This window comes from Alosa sapidissima, chromosome 12, assembly GCF_018492685.1.
Source record: "Alosa sapidissima isolate fAloSap1 chromosome 12, fAloSap1.pri, whole genome shotgun sequence".
NCBI lineage: Eukaryota > Metazoa > Chordata > Actinopteri > Clupeiformes > Clupeidae > Alosa > Alosa sapidissima.
Window position 1 is genome coordinate 35,589,356 of NC_055968.1, and position 16,440 is coordinate 35,605,795.

The 16,440-nt window shown below is 40.6% G+C and overlaps 1 protein-coding gene across 1 annotated transcript in view; it reads right to left on the reverse strand.

Annotated features, from left to right (window-relative positions):
* Positions 1 to 16,440, reverse strand: part of LOC121677407 — a 28,172-nt gene that overhangs the window by 10,238 nt on the left and 1,494 nt on the right. Inside the window, exons 2-6 of the mRNA XM_042056101.1 lie at positions 16,118 to 16,191; positions 14,673 to 14,941; positions 13,382 to 13,433; positions 12,772 to 12,976; positions 12,105 to 12,257 (exon numbers count right to left, since the gene is read on the reverse strand). Coding sequence (XP_041912035.1) covers positions 12,105 to 12,257; positions 12,772 to 12,976; positions 13,382 to 13,433; positions 14,673 to 14,913 — 651 coding nt within the window. The 5' untranslated portion in view covers positions 14,914 to 14,941; positions 16,118 to 16,191. The remainder of the gene's footprint in view (positions 1 to 12,104; positions 12,258 to 12,771; positions 12,977 to 13,381; positions 13,434 to 14,672; positions 14,942 to 16,117; positions 16,192 to 16,440) is intronic.

Here is a 16,440-nt window from a genome sequence, read left to right on the forward strand (position 1 = left end):
AACTCCTCTACACCCCATAATACTCCACCATACTACCATACACATTTACTGCACACCTCACCAGAACTCCTCTACACCCCATAATACTCCACCATACACATACACATTTACTCCACACCTCACCAGAACTCCTCACCACCCCATAATACTCCACTATACTACCATACATATTTTCTCCACACCTCACCAGAACTCCTCTACACCCCATAATAACCTGCAGTAATACAGCATCAGATTGTGCTTATGAGTTAATTAAATATCATACTCTACATGCGTAGTGTACATATGAATACCAGTAGCCTAATGCGTCCTACATACTCAACGTTCCCGACCGAGCGTGACAATGTGACGTCAAAAAGACGTAGATCTCTCTGGCGCTCCAGGATTTTGGCCGGGTAGCGTATGGTAGCGCACCACCAGAGCCCATCTACGGAGAGCCTGGCCACTCAGTATTAAGTCCCATTGTACCGAATTTTGGTTGCAGTTCCACCAGAGTTCCACTGGGGGCGATCGCCATGAGTGCAAAATGAATAGAAGTCATAGAGCTAGACGGCTAAATTTGTCTCTTTCACCTGATTGCCGTTGACAAATCTCAGATTTGCTTGTATCTTGTATAACTTCAACATGGGTTATAGGTCAAAAGTTGAATGAACGAGTACTTATGTCCTTTTGATTTCTTACAGATTGGGTCGTTGTTGCCCATAACACGCTAGCATTGTGTTAATGAATGACGAATTCAATGGAATACAATATTCAAATTACTTGAAAAAAAATGATATCCCGAGAAAAGTGGATTTTGAGGGGTACAGCTCCATAGACCATTTATTCTGCACTCGTGGACGAGCGCCCTCATGTGGAACCACAGGAGGAACTGCAACCAGTTCAAAAACAAACTCCAAAACTCCAAAAACGTCAACTGTAACTCTAATGATATTTGGCTTAGTCTCACCATTTAGAGTTGTGAACAGTGGCCCCGCTGCAGCGGTCTCTCCCTTCCCAAACCTGACCGGTCTGACCCGTCTGGACTCGGCCGTTGTGGAGAACAGACTCGGAGGTGCAGTCCCATCAGCACCAGAGGCAGGTGTGTCCAGTGCAGGTAAGGCCGAGAGAAGAGAGGCATTTGAGGTGGCAAAGCTGAACGCAGGTGTCTTTTCCTCTGGCTTCTTCTCCATTGTTTTCAATGTTTTCCATTGTTAACAACTTTGGTGAGAGTTAAATAAAAGATCAATTGAATTAAATTCAAATATAAGGGATTATAAGAAGCAATATTTTATAACAATTTGATGTCAACAATATTATGTCAACAACATTGGTTTTAGAGTTGAATGAACATTGTTCATTTAGAAAGTCATTTACAGTATCTTGCAGATGTCTAATGCTATGAAAGAGCGCACAACTCCTTATTAGAACGTGCAAGGCGGAGGTGCACTTCTGTAAATATTGGGGCAAACCTGTAAAAATGGTTGATGTTTAACTCTGAGTTTACTGTATGAATTTAGAGTGTGTGGTTTTTTTTTGTGGTGGTAGTCCTAGCAGTCTAGTATCATTCCGAGTCTGTACATTACGTGACTATGATAAGTGATGACTTTCCTGTACAATTGCTTGCGAGAGGAATCGTGCTAAAATTGTGATTAACTCGGTGGGCAGAGTTTTAACCAGACATGTGGACTCGAGTCACATGACTTGGACTCGAGTCAGACTCGAGTCATGATTTTAATGACTTCAGACTTGACTTGATAAAATTCGGCATGACTTGCGACTCGACTTGGACTTGAATACTATTCACTTGAGACTTGACTCGGACTTTGCCTCTTTGACTTGTGATGACTTGACATGTCTCGAATCAAAAACTAAATTTCCTGATCGTGGACCAGTTACCCCACAGACGCTTTCCCGCGACTAAAAAAAAATAAAAAAATAGCGGAGACAAGCGGCCAGAGCACAGTACAGTACTGCCGCTACCCCCACACGCGTTACGCACTGTGTGTAGGGCACCAAGAGACAGAGGAAGGACCAACATTTAGCCAATCACTAGTAGCTTTACTGCAAACTGATTTGCACTCTTGTTAGAGAACGTTTAATGTCAAAAAGCACCAACAGCATGTTACATAAAGTTGATACTTTTCGAGTCCTCTCCATTAAGATCCAACTTGAACTTATGCTAGCCTACTGCATTTAATTGAGAACGCATCCAAGCACGCACGAGAGGGAGAGAAAATGAGTAGGTTCCAGCTGGCTTGTCATTGTTGATGATGATTGATATCTTCTTTTAAATATAAGAAACATATAAAAGGAAATCGTGAAGGCAACAAATACGAGATTAGAGGAGATTGTGAATTATCCGGTTCTCACTAGCCTACTGTACTGTTATAAACTATGAGATCCAGGTCACTATGACATAGCTGCACTCACTGTGATTTGGAAAGTGGACAAGAATATTATGAAGAGTTGTCTTTGCCTTGTGTAATGGAACTGGTCTTAATAGTCTTGAAGTATTCAATAATTTATTTACATGAAGCACATGATATGCCGATTGAAATACATTTCACTCAGCTACTGTAGCTAGGTGGCTACTGGCTACCAGGCTCATAATTCACTTTTAATTGCAAACAGAAAATGTCAAGCAAGCATCATGTCATACATGCTTCTCTTTCCAAGGGAATGAAAGCTGTTTGTGCCAACTTAATATCATGCTTATCGTTGTTAATATTGTGCTATACATGTGGCACAAACAATGTTTGAGTTTGTGGACTAGCCATAGGCTATATTTGAACGGAGCTGGTAAAAAAAGGATCATTATGAGAACGTGTGACACAATGGGCTTAAAGTGACAGTGCACCATTTACAAATGAGATAAACAGCATCAAATGTGTAGTATTTCTTAAGAAATGAATACTTTAAAACAAAATTACTGTCATTATTATCTTTTAAATAATATAAAAGTGTTGACCTTGGCTTCCCTTATGAGTCGTCACTGCCAGACAGCCTAATAAATTGTTTGCAGGCAAATCTGTGGCCTAGCGCAGTGAACTGCCATCAGTCAAAGTATTACTCATCCTTACAGTGGGCTCCGCAATTTGGAAAAACAATATATATATTTGCAGCTGTGCTGAGTGTTATGTAGCTATCCGTTTACAGATTACACAGGTATGCGCATGCATATGTCGTAAAAGATTACAAGACAGAAACATTGAACATATTTTTATCTGTATTTATAAACAAAAAATACTGTGGATTAGATGGAAGTGCTAAAATTATGATCCATAGTCTAATAATGGCATTATTAAGTGAAGAGTACCTGATGACTTGTTCAGGACTTGAAAAAGATTGGGACTTGGACTTGGACTCGACTTGGCTTTGATGTGACTTGGACTTGGACTCGACTTGCCCTTCTCTGTATTTACTTGGGACTTGACTTGGACTTGACTGCTAAGACTTGGGACTTACTTGTGACTTGCCAAACAGTGACTTGGTCCCACCTCTGGTTTTAACACAACACCATTGGTCTTTGGAAAACCCTCATCTCATAAGCTACCTCTGAATGCTTCAGCAATGAACAGCCATACCTCTGAAAGCATTGGTTGATATACAAAAAGAATGTTATGCTCCATTTATACAAATTATTGCAAAGACTGAATTATTTTATTGTTGAGTTAAAAGTGGCAAAGGTACTTTGCAAAGACTTCATGTAACATTCAGGCTAAAGATCATATTGGTCTCTTTTTCAAAAGCAAATAAACACACGACTCATGTAATATTGTACTCACCTCACAATATAGGTAGTATGTCTGGGCAATCTGGGGAAACTGGTTTCAACTAGACAACAGAAGAAGTGACACGACCATGAAGAGAAAACGAAACCTAAAAAGTAACTTTATGGTTGGTTATCATATCACCTGCCAGGTAACTTTTAGCCAGGTAACTCTGCTTCCGCCAATAGGCTCTTTAGCTTGCTGGATCTGGGTCAGTTCAAAGTCCTATAAGTCCACATTATTCTGTACGCTGCATTGTTGTGTTTTGTGTTGATGTACTGAGGTGTATACACATACATAAATACAGATTTCCCTGATTTTCCTCTACATAATACATATTATCCTGTTCAACTGCTTCCTCTGCCAAAAACTGTTTCAAAATAAACCTCACTACAATAATTCACTGTTAAACAATTTAACCCTTTAAACTACTGAACTTTTTGAACTGTTCAGCCATTGTAACTGTCACTCATCATTAACTATGACTCCACTGTAGCTAGATAGCATTGTTAGCATAGTTAGCATTTTTAGCAAAACTGCTAGAAAACATTAGCTAAGTAACATTGTTAGCATAGTTAGCAAAACTGCTAGAAAACATTAGCTAAGTAACATGTTTAGCATAGTTAAAATTGTTAGCATAACTGCTAGCAAACATTAGAGCCATTCCAACTTTCAGTTATCGTCAAATATCTACCTATAAACAGCCATTAAACTATTTGAATATCAACATTCATTAAACTTTCAGACTGTCAACAACTTTTAAACTATTTACATTCAACTTTTAAACGGTCTACTTTTAAACTATCAACTTTTATTAAGCTATGCAACCACCATGTCTATGCTAGCCTCACCGTAGTTACCATCTCTGTATTATCTATTTTAACTGTACATGATATTTTACATTACAACTTTTGCATTTTCATGCACTGGTAATTCCTTGGAATTGCATTTCTAGTTAATAAATATGACTTTTGTTTGAACAATACATCATGAGCTCATATGTTTAGGACTTAACATCTGTGTAGACACAAGAAAACCACTTGTTAGTGAGGCTGGTTGGAAAGAAGTTTAATTTGCTTTAGGGAGCATAAAGATCTGAAGTGATTGAAAGAGATAATTTGGTCCGTTGACTACAAATATACCGTGTTCCAGAGTGATGGACATTTCCGTCACAGAGGATGCTCAGTTGGTCAGGTCTACACGTCAGATGACTAAATGATCAATACATTTTCTTCCCTGATGGCACAGGCATATTACTGGATGACAACTCCAGGATTCATTTTGGACTCAAATTAGGAATGTTTTCACACATACTATATTGGTCACCACAGTCTCCACCATAACCCATTAAACATCTTTGGGATGTACTGAGGAAGACTTCACATGTGGAGCTTGTATCACCAGCAGACATGTTGACATCGACAATGGATAAGGGCCCACCCATGTGGAGAGGGCTGCAAGAGGTTGAGCTTTATGCACGGGCTGCATCGTCCCCCAGCTAGGATGGGGTGCTCTATAGTGCCTGTAAAATAATGCCTGATGTTTTGAAGAGTGGAAGCTTGTGGTGTTTTTGAAAACTATAATAATTTCAAAGATGTGTCGTCATCTGTTTAGTTTTCCTCAGCCCAAGAAGGGATGCCACATTGTGCTTACAAAGGAATAATGTTTTGAAGTGGGTAAGCTCATGGTATTTGAATCGAAAATGAAGAGTAGCAGCTGATTTGTTCAATTAGGTGCCTTTTTCATAGAAATCCAATAAAAAAACAATGCTGAATGCTATTTTTGTTGCCAGAAAAGTACTGCTCTAAAAGCAGCTCTGTCTGACAACAGACGTGAGACTTTACTGTTCCCAGGGGGCAGTTCTCCGGCACAGCCCTGTACAGTACTGCAACAGTACAAACTTCAAAACCAGTCATAGGAAAAATCAAGATTTAAGAGAGAGAATCAAGACAATCTGATGTACTGCGTTTGTACAGATGTACTATTCCTCCACCAAACTGAGGCTTGTAGATTTGTCACGATCTTTCAGTCGAACAGCGATGAGGGTTCTGGTGCAAGTGATAAAACACTCTGAGCATCATCTGCGTCGTTTGCCCTCTGGGCTGTCACAGAGTCTGGACTGTGGTAACCTCCTGTGTTGCCTCTCTCTGGCCCCTGGTCTCTGAGGTGCAGGTCCACGTACTGCAGGATGTGGTCGAGCGCTCTGAGCAGCAGCGTGTGTGTGTGTGGGTCCAGCTCCAGCTCCTCAGAGTAGTTCTTCACCGGCACGATGGAGGAGAGGGGCATGCCCAGCAGAGCACTGGCCTTCACCATCTACACACACACAGGACCGTCCATAGACAATGGACACACACACACCACACCACACACACACACACGTCACAACATGTATATATACAGCTCTGGAAAAAGAGACCACTGCAAATTTGAATATGACGTCAACTCATTCCAATGTCACTCAGCAATCGTATGATGACATCAGAAAAATGTGCAGTGGTCTCTTAATTCTTTCCAGCTGCATACACATCAATTTTGTCAATATACTTTAAAAACATTAATTCATATACAGTCACAGCTCCCCCCAGAACTAATGTTTATTCATATGGGAGTCTCACTGGTTAAAACCCTCCTCTAACACACTGTGTCAGGTCTTACCGCATATTTCACTGGTGAACTCTTATACACCTGGGAGACGTCACTGGCTGTCTTGGGACACACTTTATCCACATGAGTCAACAGCGCCACCTGGTGTATATCTGCAGTAACATTGAGTAGATTCTCAGTCTGAGACGTATGTTTTTCACCATTTCTAACACTAAACCCAATTCTCTGACCCAAATGCTCAGTTGCCTGAACACATTTATTGAATCGATCACACTTTTGGCAAAACCATAAACAGTTTTCACCTAGTTAAAAACAATTTGCAGACTCTTTTTGTGAAAAACTCAAAACACATTCTCATGAAATAAAACACATGTTGCATTGCATAATGGTAATCACAAGTGGCAAAAAGTGAACAAAAATAAAGCACAAATGTCATAAATTCAACTCAAAACTGATCACACTTGTTTCAAATTATGGGACACAACCATAAGCTAGTTCAGAGTGCAAACAGGTTGCTGAACAGTGCAGGTTCATATCAACAAAGGACAGAAAATATCAGTGAGGTTTTTATTTAGAGCACATTGTAGGTTATATACTGTAATCTTCCTCTCATTTACATAACTGAAAATTGTATTTTCCAGTACCTTTTACAATACTTTATTTTTAGTGAATGCACATGAAATGCTGAATCCACTGTGTATTTTTTTTTTTTTTGAGATACAATATGTACTTACTGTGTGTATTGTGTGTATTACTGTGTAATTTCTCTGGGAGATATATTCCCTGAACACTATGTTTACCCTTTTCTGATGTGGTGTGTACCGACTGCTCAGTAGTGTTTTCATTTTGAGTGCTGTGTGAGATGATCTGAAGACATTGTTTGGTTTTGAGCACAGGTACAACTGTTTTGAGGCCATTGTTTGATTTTGCAAGAAGATATTAGTTTTTTGTAAGTACAGTTTTGAGAAAAGGGTGTAAAGTTCCAAAAAATGTGTTTTAGCAATTGTGAAGAACTGTAAAACTTTCCTGGGGGCCACATATAATTAAACAGGAATTATACAGGTACAATGACAGATTATAGATTATTGATCGGCACTGTGTCTAAGACATTGTTTATGCCTTGCTTGTGGAAAGATTATAGATTATTGACCGGCTCTATGTCTAAAACATTGCTTATGTCTTGCTTGTGGACAGATTATAGATTATTGGCCGGCACTGTGTCTAAGACATTGCTTATGCCTTGCTTGTGGACAGATTATAGATTATTGACCGGCACTGTGTCTAAGACATTGCTTATGTCTTGCTTGTGGACAGATTATAGATTATTGACCGGCACTGTGTCTAAGACATTGCTTATGCCTTATTGACCTGCACTGTGTCTAATACATTGCTTATGCCTTGCTTGTGGACAGATTATAGATTATTGACCTGCAGTGTCTAAGACATTGCTTATGCCTTATTGACCTGCACTGTGTCTAAGACATTGCTTATGCCTTGCTTGTGGACAGATTATAGATTATTGACCGGCACTGTGTCTAAGACATTGCTTATGTCTTGCTTGTGGACAGATTATAGATTATTGACCTGCACTGTGTCTAAGACATTTCTTATGCCTTGCTTGTGGACAGATTATAGATTATTGACCTGCAGTGTCTAAGACATTGCTTATGCATTATTGACCTGCACTGTGTCTAAGACATTGCTTATGCCTTATTGACCTGCACTGTGTCTAAGACATTGCTTATGCCTTGCTTGTGGACAGATTATAGATTATTGACCGGCACTGTGTCTAAGACATTGCTTATGTCTTGCTTGTGGACAGATTATAGATTATTGACCTGCAGTGTCTAAGACATTGCTTATGCCTTATTGACCTGCACTGTGTCTAAGACATTGCTTATGCCTTGCTTGTGGACAGATTATAGATTATTGACATGCAGTGTCTAAGACATTGCTTATGCCTTATTGACCTGCACTGTGTCTAAGACATTGCTTATGCCTTATTGACCTGCACTGTGTCTAAGGCATTGCTTATGCCTTGCTTGTGGACAGATTATAGATTATTGACCGGCACTGTGTCTAAGACATTGCTTATGTCTTGCTTTTGGACAGATTATAGATTATTGACCTGCACTGTGTCTAAGACATTGCTTATGCCTTGCTTGTGGACAGATTATAGATTATTGACCTGCAGTGTCTAAGACATTGCTTATGCCTTGCTTGTGGACAGATTATAGATTATTTTCCGGCACTGTGTATAATACATTGCTTATGTCTTGCTTGTGGACGGATTATAGATTATTGACCTGCACTGTGTCTAAGACATTGCTTATGCCTTGCTTGTGGACGGATTATAGATTATTGACCTGCACTGTGTCTAAGACATTTCTTATGCCTTGCTTGTGGACAGATTATAGATTATTGACCTGCAGTGTCTAAGACATTGCTTATGCCTTATTGACCTGCACTGTGTCTAAGACATTGCTTATGCCTTGCTTGTGGACAGATTATAGATTATTGACCTGCACTGTGTCTAAGACATTGCTTATGCCTTGCTTGTGGACGGATTATAGATTATTGACCTGCACTGTGTCTAAGACATTGCTTATGCCTTGCTTGTGGACAGATTATAGATTATTGACCTGCAGTGTCTAAGACATTGCTTATGCCTTATTGACCTGCACTGTGTCTAAGACATTGCTTATGCCTTGCTTGTGGACAGATTATAGATTATTGACCTGCACTGTGTCTAAGACATTGCTTATGTCTTGCTTGTGGACAGATTATAGATTATTGACCTGCACTGTGTCTAAGACATTGCTTATGCCTTGCTTGTGGACGGATTATAGATTATTGACCGCCACTGTGTCTAAGACATTGCTTATGCCTTGCTTGTGGACAGATTATAGATTATTGACCTGCAGTGTCTAAGACATTGCTTATGCCTTATTGACCTGCACTGTGTCTAAGACATTGCTTATGCCTTGCTTGTGGACAGATTATAGATTATTGACCGGCACTGTGTCTAAGACATTGCTTATGTCTTGCTTGTGGACAGATTATAGATTATTGACCTGCACTGTGTCTAAGACATTTCTTATGCCTTGCTTGTGGACAGATTATAGATTATTGACCTGCAGTGTCTAAGACATTGCTTATGCATTATTGACCTGCACTGTGTCTAAGACATTGCTTATGCCTTATTGACCTGCACTGTGTCTAAGACATTGCTTATGCCTTGCTTGTGGACAGATTATAGATTATTGACCGGCACTGTGTCTAAGACATTGCTTATGTCTTGCTTGTGGACAGATTATAGATTATTGACCTGCAGTGTCTAAGACATTGCTTATGCCTTATTGACCTGCACTGTGTCTAAGACATTGCTTATGCCTTGCTTGTGGACAGATTATAGATTATTGACATGCAGTGTCTAAGACATTGCTTATGCCTTATTGACCTGCACTGTGTCTAAGACATTGCTTATGCCTTATTGACCTGCACTGTGTCTAAGGCATTGCTTATGCCTTGCTTGTGGACAGATTATAGATTATTGACCGGCACTGTGTCTAAGACATTGCTTATGTCTTGCTTTTGGACAGATTATAGATTATTGACCTGCACTGTGTCTAAGACATTGCTTATGCCTTGCTTGTGGACAGATTATAGATTATTGACCTGCAGTGTCTAAGACATTGCTTATGCCTTGCTTGTGGACAGATTATAGATTATTTTCCGGCACTGTGTATAATACATTGCTTATGTCTTGCTTGTGGACGGATTATAGATTATTGACCTGCACTGTGTCTAAGACATTGCTTATGCCTTGCTTGTGGACGGATTATAGATTATTGACCTGCACTGTGTCTAAGACATTTCTTATGCCTTGCTTGTGGACAGATTATAGATTATTGACCTGCAGTGTCTAAGACATTGCTTATGCCTTATTGACCTGCACTGTGTCTAAGACATTGCTTATGCCTTGCTTGTGGACAGATTATAGATTATTGACCTGCACTGTGTCTAAGACATTGCTTATGCCTTGCTTGTGGACGGATTATAGATTATTGACCTGCACTGTGTCTAAGACATTGCTTATGCCTTGCTTGTGGACAGATTATAGATTATTGACCTGCAGTGTCTAAGACATTGCTTATGCCTTATTGACCTGCACTGTGTCTAAGACATTGCTTATGCCTTGCTTGTGGACAGATTATAGATTATTGACCTGCACTGTGTCTAAGACATTGCTTATGTCTTGCTTGTGGACAGATTATAGATTATTGACCTGCACTGTGTCTAAGACATTGCTTATGCCTTGCTTGTTGACGGATTATAGATTATTGACCGCCACTGTGTCTAAGACATTGCTTATGCCTTGCTTGTGGACAGATTATAGATTATTGACCTGCAGTGTCTAAGACATTGCTTGTGCCTTATTGATCTGCACTGTGTCTAAGACATTGCTTATGTCTTGCTTGTGGACAGATTATAGATTATTGACCTGCACTGGGTCTACAAACATTGCTTATGCCTTATTGATCTGCACTGTGTCTAAGACATTGCTTATGCCTTATTGACCTGCACTGTGTCTAAGACATTGCTTATGTCTTGCTTGTGGACGTGCACATGTTGCGTAGATGTTGTTATTAGACATCTCTCTCCAGTCAGCTCCAAGTCTGCACGGGGTACAGTTCCTTTGGCCCCAGCAGACTCCTGGGTAACTAAGTTCTTTTGGCCCCAGCAGACTCCTGGGTAACTAAGTTCCTTTGGCCCCAGCAGACTCCTGGGTAACTAAGGTTATTTTTCCTGTACTGCTACTGTAACTCATAGAGTTCTCATTACTGCTTCCTCTAAACCAGTGGTTCTCAAATGGGGGTACAGTATAGTACACGTACCCCTGGGGGATGGAGTCGTGGTTGAAGCGTAGTGGTAATTCTTGTGAAAACACGGAGGGACAAGTGGCTTTTTTTCTCAACTAAAAATGCTTTGCGCTAGTTAGGGGGCACTTGGCTGAAAAAATATTTCACAGGCGGTACATCACTGAAAAAAGGTTGAGAACCACTGCTCTAAACAACACAATAACACATAACAGATTCTTCTCTCTGTGACAAACTGCCAAACACACACTCACCCAGGGCGCTGATGAGCTCTCTGAGCTGGTGGAAGGTGGACTTCATGGTGTCCGAGTAGGAGGAGATCTCCAGGCCGCTGACCACAAAGACCACACAGTGGACCTTCTCTGCAAGGGAGGGCTCCTTCACATAGCCTGGTGTGTCCGACACAACAGGACAGCAGGCGCTGAACTAGCGAGAGAGAGAGAAAAAGAGAAAATGAGAGAGTGTGTGTGTGTGTGAAAGTGAGAAGTCAACAACATAATTCAGGTCATATCATTAAAGCAGTAAAACTGGCGAGTGCCATCAGAATATCATCTTGTTTCCAAAAGCTAAAAAGACACCTACATAAGGGTTTCATGGTCATATGACAAATGCAGACAGAATATTTCATAACTGTCCACACTGATAACATTTACTCCACACCTTCCCAGAACTCCTCTACACCCCATAACAACCTGCACCAATACAGCATCAGATTGCGCTTATGAGTTGATTAAATATCACACTCTACATGCGTAGTGTACATATGAATATCAGTAGCCTGAGGACGCCTGCAGACCCTGTGCTTCGGAGGACCTATAGAGACTCCATACAGAATGTGAGCATGACGGTGGAGAAGAGTGTCCAGTACCGTGTGTCCCTCTGGAACGTGCCCCTTGATGACGGCCAGTGTGTCGTGAAGCGTGAGTCCGTTGGTCTCCCCGAGTCCCACCATGTCAGACAGGACCAGAGACATACTCTCATCCACTCTCTCTCTGCTGCTGTACAGCTGATATGACTGCAGCTATGGAGGAGGTGGTTGGTTAGACTGATGAACCTCACATACTAACTCTCATGCGTAAGTAGTTAGACTGATGAACCTCACATACTAACTCTCATGCGTAAGTAGTTAGACTGATAAACCTCACATACTAACTCTCATGCGTAAGTAGTTAGACTGATGAACCTCACATACTAACTCTCAGGGAATAGTGGACATCACACACACAAAGTGGCAGTTCAGAGTATAGGTCTCTCTTTCTATCTCACTCATTCTCTCTCACTCACACACACACACACACACACACATACAGTCTTAACAGACTCCCACGCCCAGGGGGGTGAGTTTGCATGGTGACACACCCTCTCCATATGGGTGCCATAAAGGTGTTTGCCCGAGGCCCTCAGTGAGATCTCTCAACTACTGGTGTGAGGTCATGCTAGTGTTTCCTCTACTCTTATTGTCTCCTGCATCATGCTAGTGTTTCCTCTTCTCTTATTGTCTCCTGAGTCCTGCATCATGCTAGTGTTTCCTCTACCTTCTTGGTAAAGCTGGCGGATGAGTTGACAGATGTTCCCACCATGGCCCGGTTCACGACCCGTCCATAGAACACAGACTGGACGGAGCTGATGAAACTGGACTTGCCCGCTCCGACCGGACCAATAAGCAGAACTCTGGCAGCAGGTACTGAGTCACAGGCCGGCTTATATGAGCGGATGGACTCCATCAGAGCTGCATTGGTCCTGTTGGAGTTTTGTACAACATATGCTTGAGCAAAGGGTACTAAAAACTCAGAGAACAATATACTATACACAACACTATCACTAAGCAGGTCTTAAAATCAGCAGATATTTAATACACTTCTGCAATGGACTAATGAGACTAGTAAACAGATAACAGTAACAGAAACAGTCAATTTCATTATCTGACCACATTTAGGAGAAATACAAATTGCATCAAATGCTCTACTAACGGTGACCATGAGAAAACACAGAACAACAGTGGTAAATGCATAGTTGTGTTTGTGTACCCCATAGCCTCGTTTTGGTTTACAATGGCCGCCGTGTGAATAAGACGAATGCTACTCTATAGCTGACCATTAGAACACAACACAGAACAGTGTGTTCGCCAGTGTTCTATGAACTTACTCCTGAGACCAGTCCACCTGCCTCCACGGGGAACCCTGCAGTCCGGGCCAGGCTGTGAGACAGAGGAGGAGGAGGGCATCAGTTTAGTTATGCAGGGTTTTCCACTGAGTGGTACCTGCTTAAAGGAATTATCCGGAGTAAAATGCACTTTAGATCAATTTATGGATGATTGGGAGTACATACGTTGAGCTGACATCAAAATCATGTCATTCGGATGTGTTTTGAGAAAGTTCGATTTTACCGTTTTTAGTCAAAACTCGTTAGCCTGGAAGTGACCAGGGCATGTCATTTCGCCGCTACAAAACGCTATTTTTATACCTCTTCTACAGTTCCAAACAACATTACACTTACAGTACGTGGTAGTGAGGAGAGGGTCCCTAAAGCCAAACCGAAGTATCCCAAGGTCTTTATGTGGTCGGATAGAGAGTCCAGAATGAATTTCATCAAGCCAGTACCTTTCCGGAAATGTTGCTGCTGCAGCTGGCATCTTTTTTTGGCATCTACGGTCTTTTTTGGCATCTACGGACTTTCCCCTAAAGATGCCAGCTGCAGCAGCAACATTTCCGGAAAGGTACTGGCTTGATGAAATTCATTCTGGACTCTCTATCCGACCACATAAAGACCTTGGGATACTTCGGTTTGGCTTTAGGGACCCTCTACTCACTACCACGTAAGTGTAATGTTGTTTGGAACTGTAGAAGAGGTATAAAAATAGCGTTTTGTAGCGGCGAAATGACATGCCCGCGTCACTTCCAGGCTAACGAGTTTTGACTAAAAACGGTAAAATCGAACTTTCTCAAAACACATCTGAATGACATGATTTTGATGTCAACTCAATGTACTGTATGTACTCCCAATCATCCATAAATTGATCTAAAGTGCATTTAACTCCGGATAATTCCTTTAACAAAGCTCAACTCTACTTTACTCAGTTTTGGTACCAGGCAGCCCATACAGAAATATTGAAATATATTTTTATTTTTTATATATTTCGAATATTTACATATATTTCAAAAACATATTGTGAAAATAAATTTCAAATAATTTTTGTTGTGCATGGGCATATAGAAAAAAATATAGAGAAATGGGCATATAGAAAATCAAATATATTTTTGTTGCGTATGGGAGGTACCAGTTTGTCCTAATGGAAATCCAAAAAATCGAGTAGAGTCGAGGTGAGTTGAGCAGGTGCCATTCGGTGGAAAACAGGCATTAGTCCCTTTACATAGTTATGTTTTAGTTTGATGAAGGAAGGAAAAAAATTCACAGTGTTTGAATACTTGAACTGTACCTCCAATGATATTTGGCTTAGACTCACTATTTTGAGACGCCGACACAGCTGCCCTAAACCCAAAAGGTCTGGACTCGGTCGGTGTGGAGAACAGACTCGGAGGGACAGTCCCATCAGCACCAGAGGCAGGTGTCTCTAGTGCAGGTGAGGCCGGGAATGAAGGGACCTTCAGGAGGCCAAAGCTGAATGCAGGTGTGTTTTCGCTTGGCTTCTTCTCCATTGCTTTCAGTGTGTTTTTCATTTCATTTCATTAACAACTTTGATGAGAGCTAAATAAAAAAGTGAATTGATCAAATATAAGGGATTTTAATAGGCAACATTTTATAACAAATTGATCTTAACAATATGAATAAAACAGCATTGGTTTTGTAGTTGAATAAACATTTTTCATTTAGAAAGTCATCTCTTTAGCTTCCAAGTGTCTAGTGCAACAGTCCTGCCCCTTCTCCGAGAGAGCTTAGTTTCCGGAAGTAAGTTTCCCATTCATTTCTCCAATCTACGTCTGGAAACATCTGTACATAAAGAGTTTGAAACCTTAGGCTAACCAGCTACGATGTGACTCATATTCATACAGCATATTATTTCGAGAAAAAAACGAACAGAAAAACTAAATAAAGGTACAAGACTGTCTCCATATTTTAATTTCCGAGTGAAGGAACTACTCATCCCATGAGCCTTTTCAAACTTACCCATTTCGAACATTTGCAGCCTAACGATAGTTTAACATGCTTCTATTTTAATCTCACAAGAAGATGACTTCCTACCGTTTCCATTGAGTAAATTCAACTTTCAAGATGAGAAAAACAGTTTATATCGGATGGCCACACATCGGTTCTGACACCCTTGTTATCCATCTTGATTCCAGCGAGGGAACAGTGACAAACACTTCCATGGCAACGGCGATCTAGACTAGGCTTTTGGGTAGTGTAGTGCTTTTCTGTTAAATCGTGAATAAATTTTTTTTTTCTCAAAAAGGTTGATGCCCCATTAACTTGAGCATGTACAATCGCTTAGTCATGTCGTAGCTGGTTTTAAGTCTACGGTTACGATTTTATACATACAGTCGGCATCTGGTCATAATCATGGTTACTGCCCCCAGTTACAGTGGTTACCGTGGCTGAAACGCCCCCCATGGGGGAAAACTTAGGGGCGGATTGTTTGTGCGATAGACTCTGTACTATTTAACAATTATTTATAAAATTATCTATCAAAATAACAGTTGCAATGTGCAATATTAACAAACACCATACAAACTACACAACACTATACAAATATTTAATTATATTGTAATAAAAAAAAAGTGCATACAACATAAAAACTGAAACAAGAACAGTGAATTAATGTACACACTACAAACTAAACATGAAAGTGCAAAAGAAAGTGCTAAACAACATTTTCAAAATGTGTAAAGGTGATCGAAGTCACTGCTTATTACAAGTGCGGACCATTTCTGTATGCTTATTTTCATGCAGGCTGTCAGACCGTTGCACTGCAGCCTGTTCTGCAAGTCTGTCTTGATCTATACACGGAGAGTGAAAGAAGTTTAGATTATTATATACTTTTGTGTAAGATTTACAATTTTGAATTAGAATGTTTGATGATAGATAGCGCGATGACATTCTACCACCAGATGCCGCTGTTCGGACGCTTCACACCATTTGGAGGCATATCACATATACCCGTAAATCCTCAAATTATGGCCGGGATTCTATTTAGCCTACTGTATAGCAGGGAGTGGTCGATTCGGACAAATAAAGGCTGGCCCCCA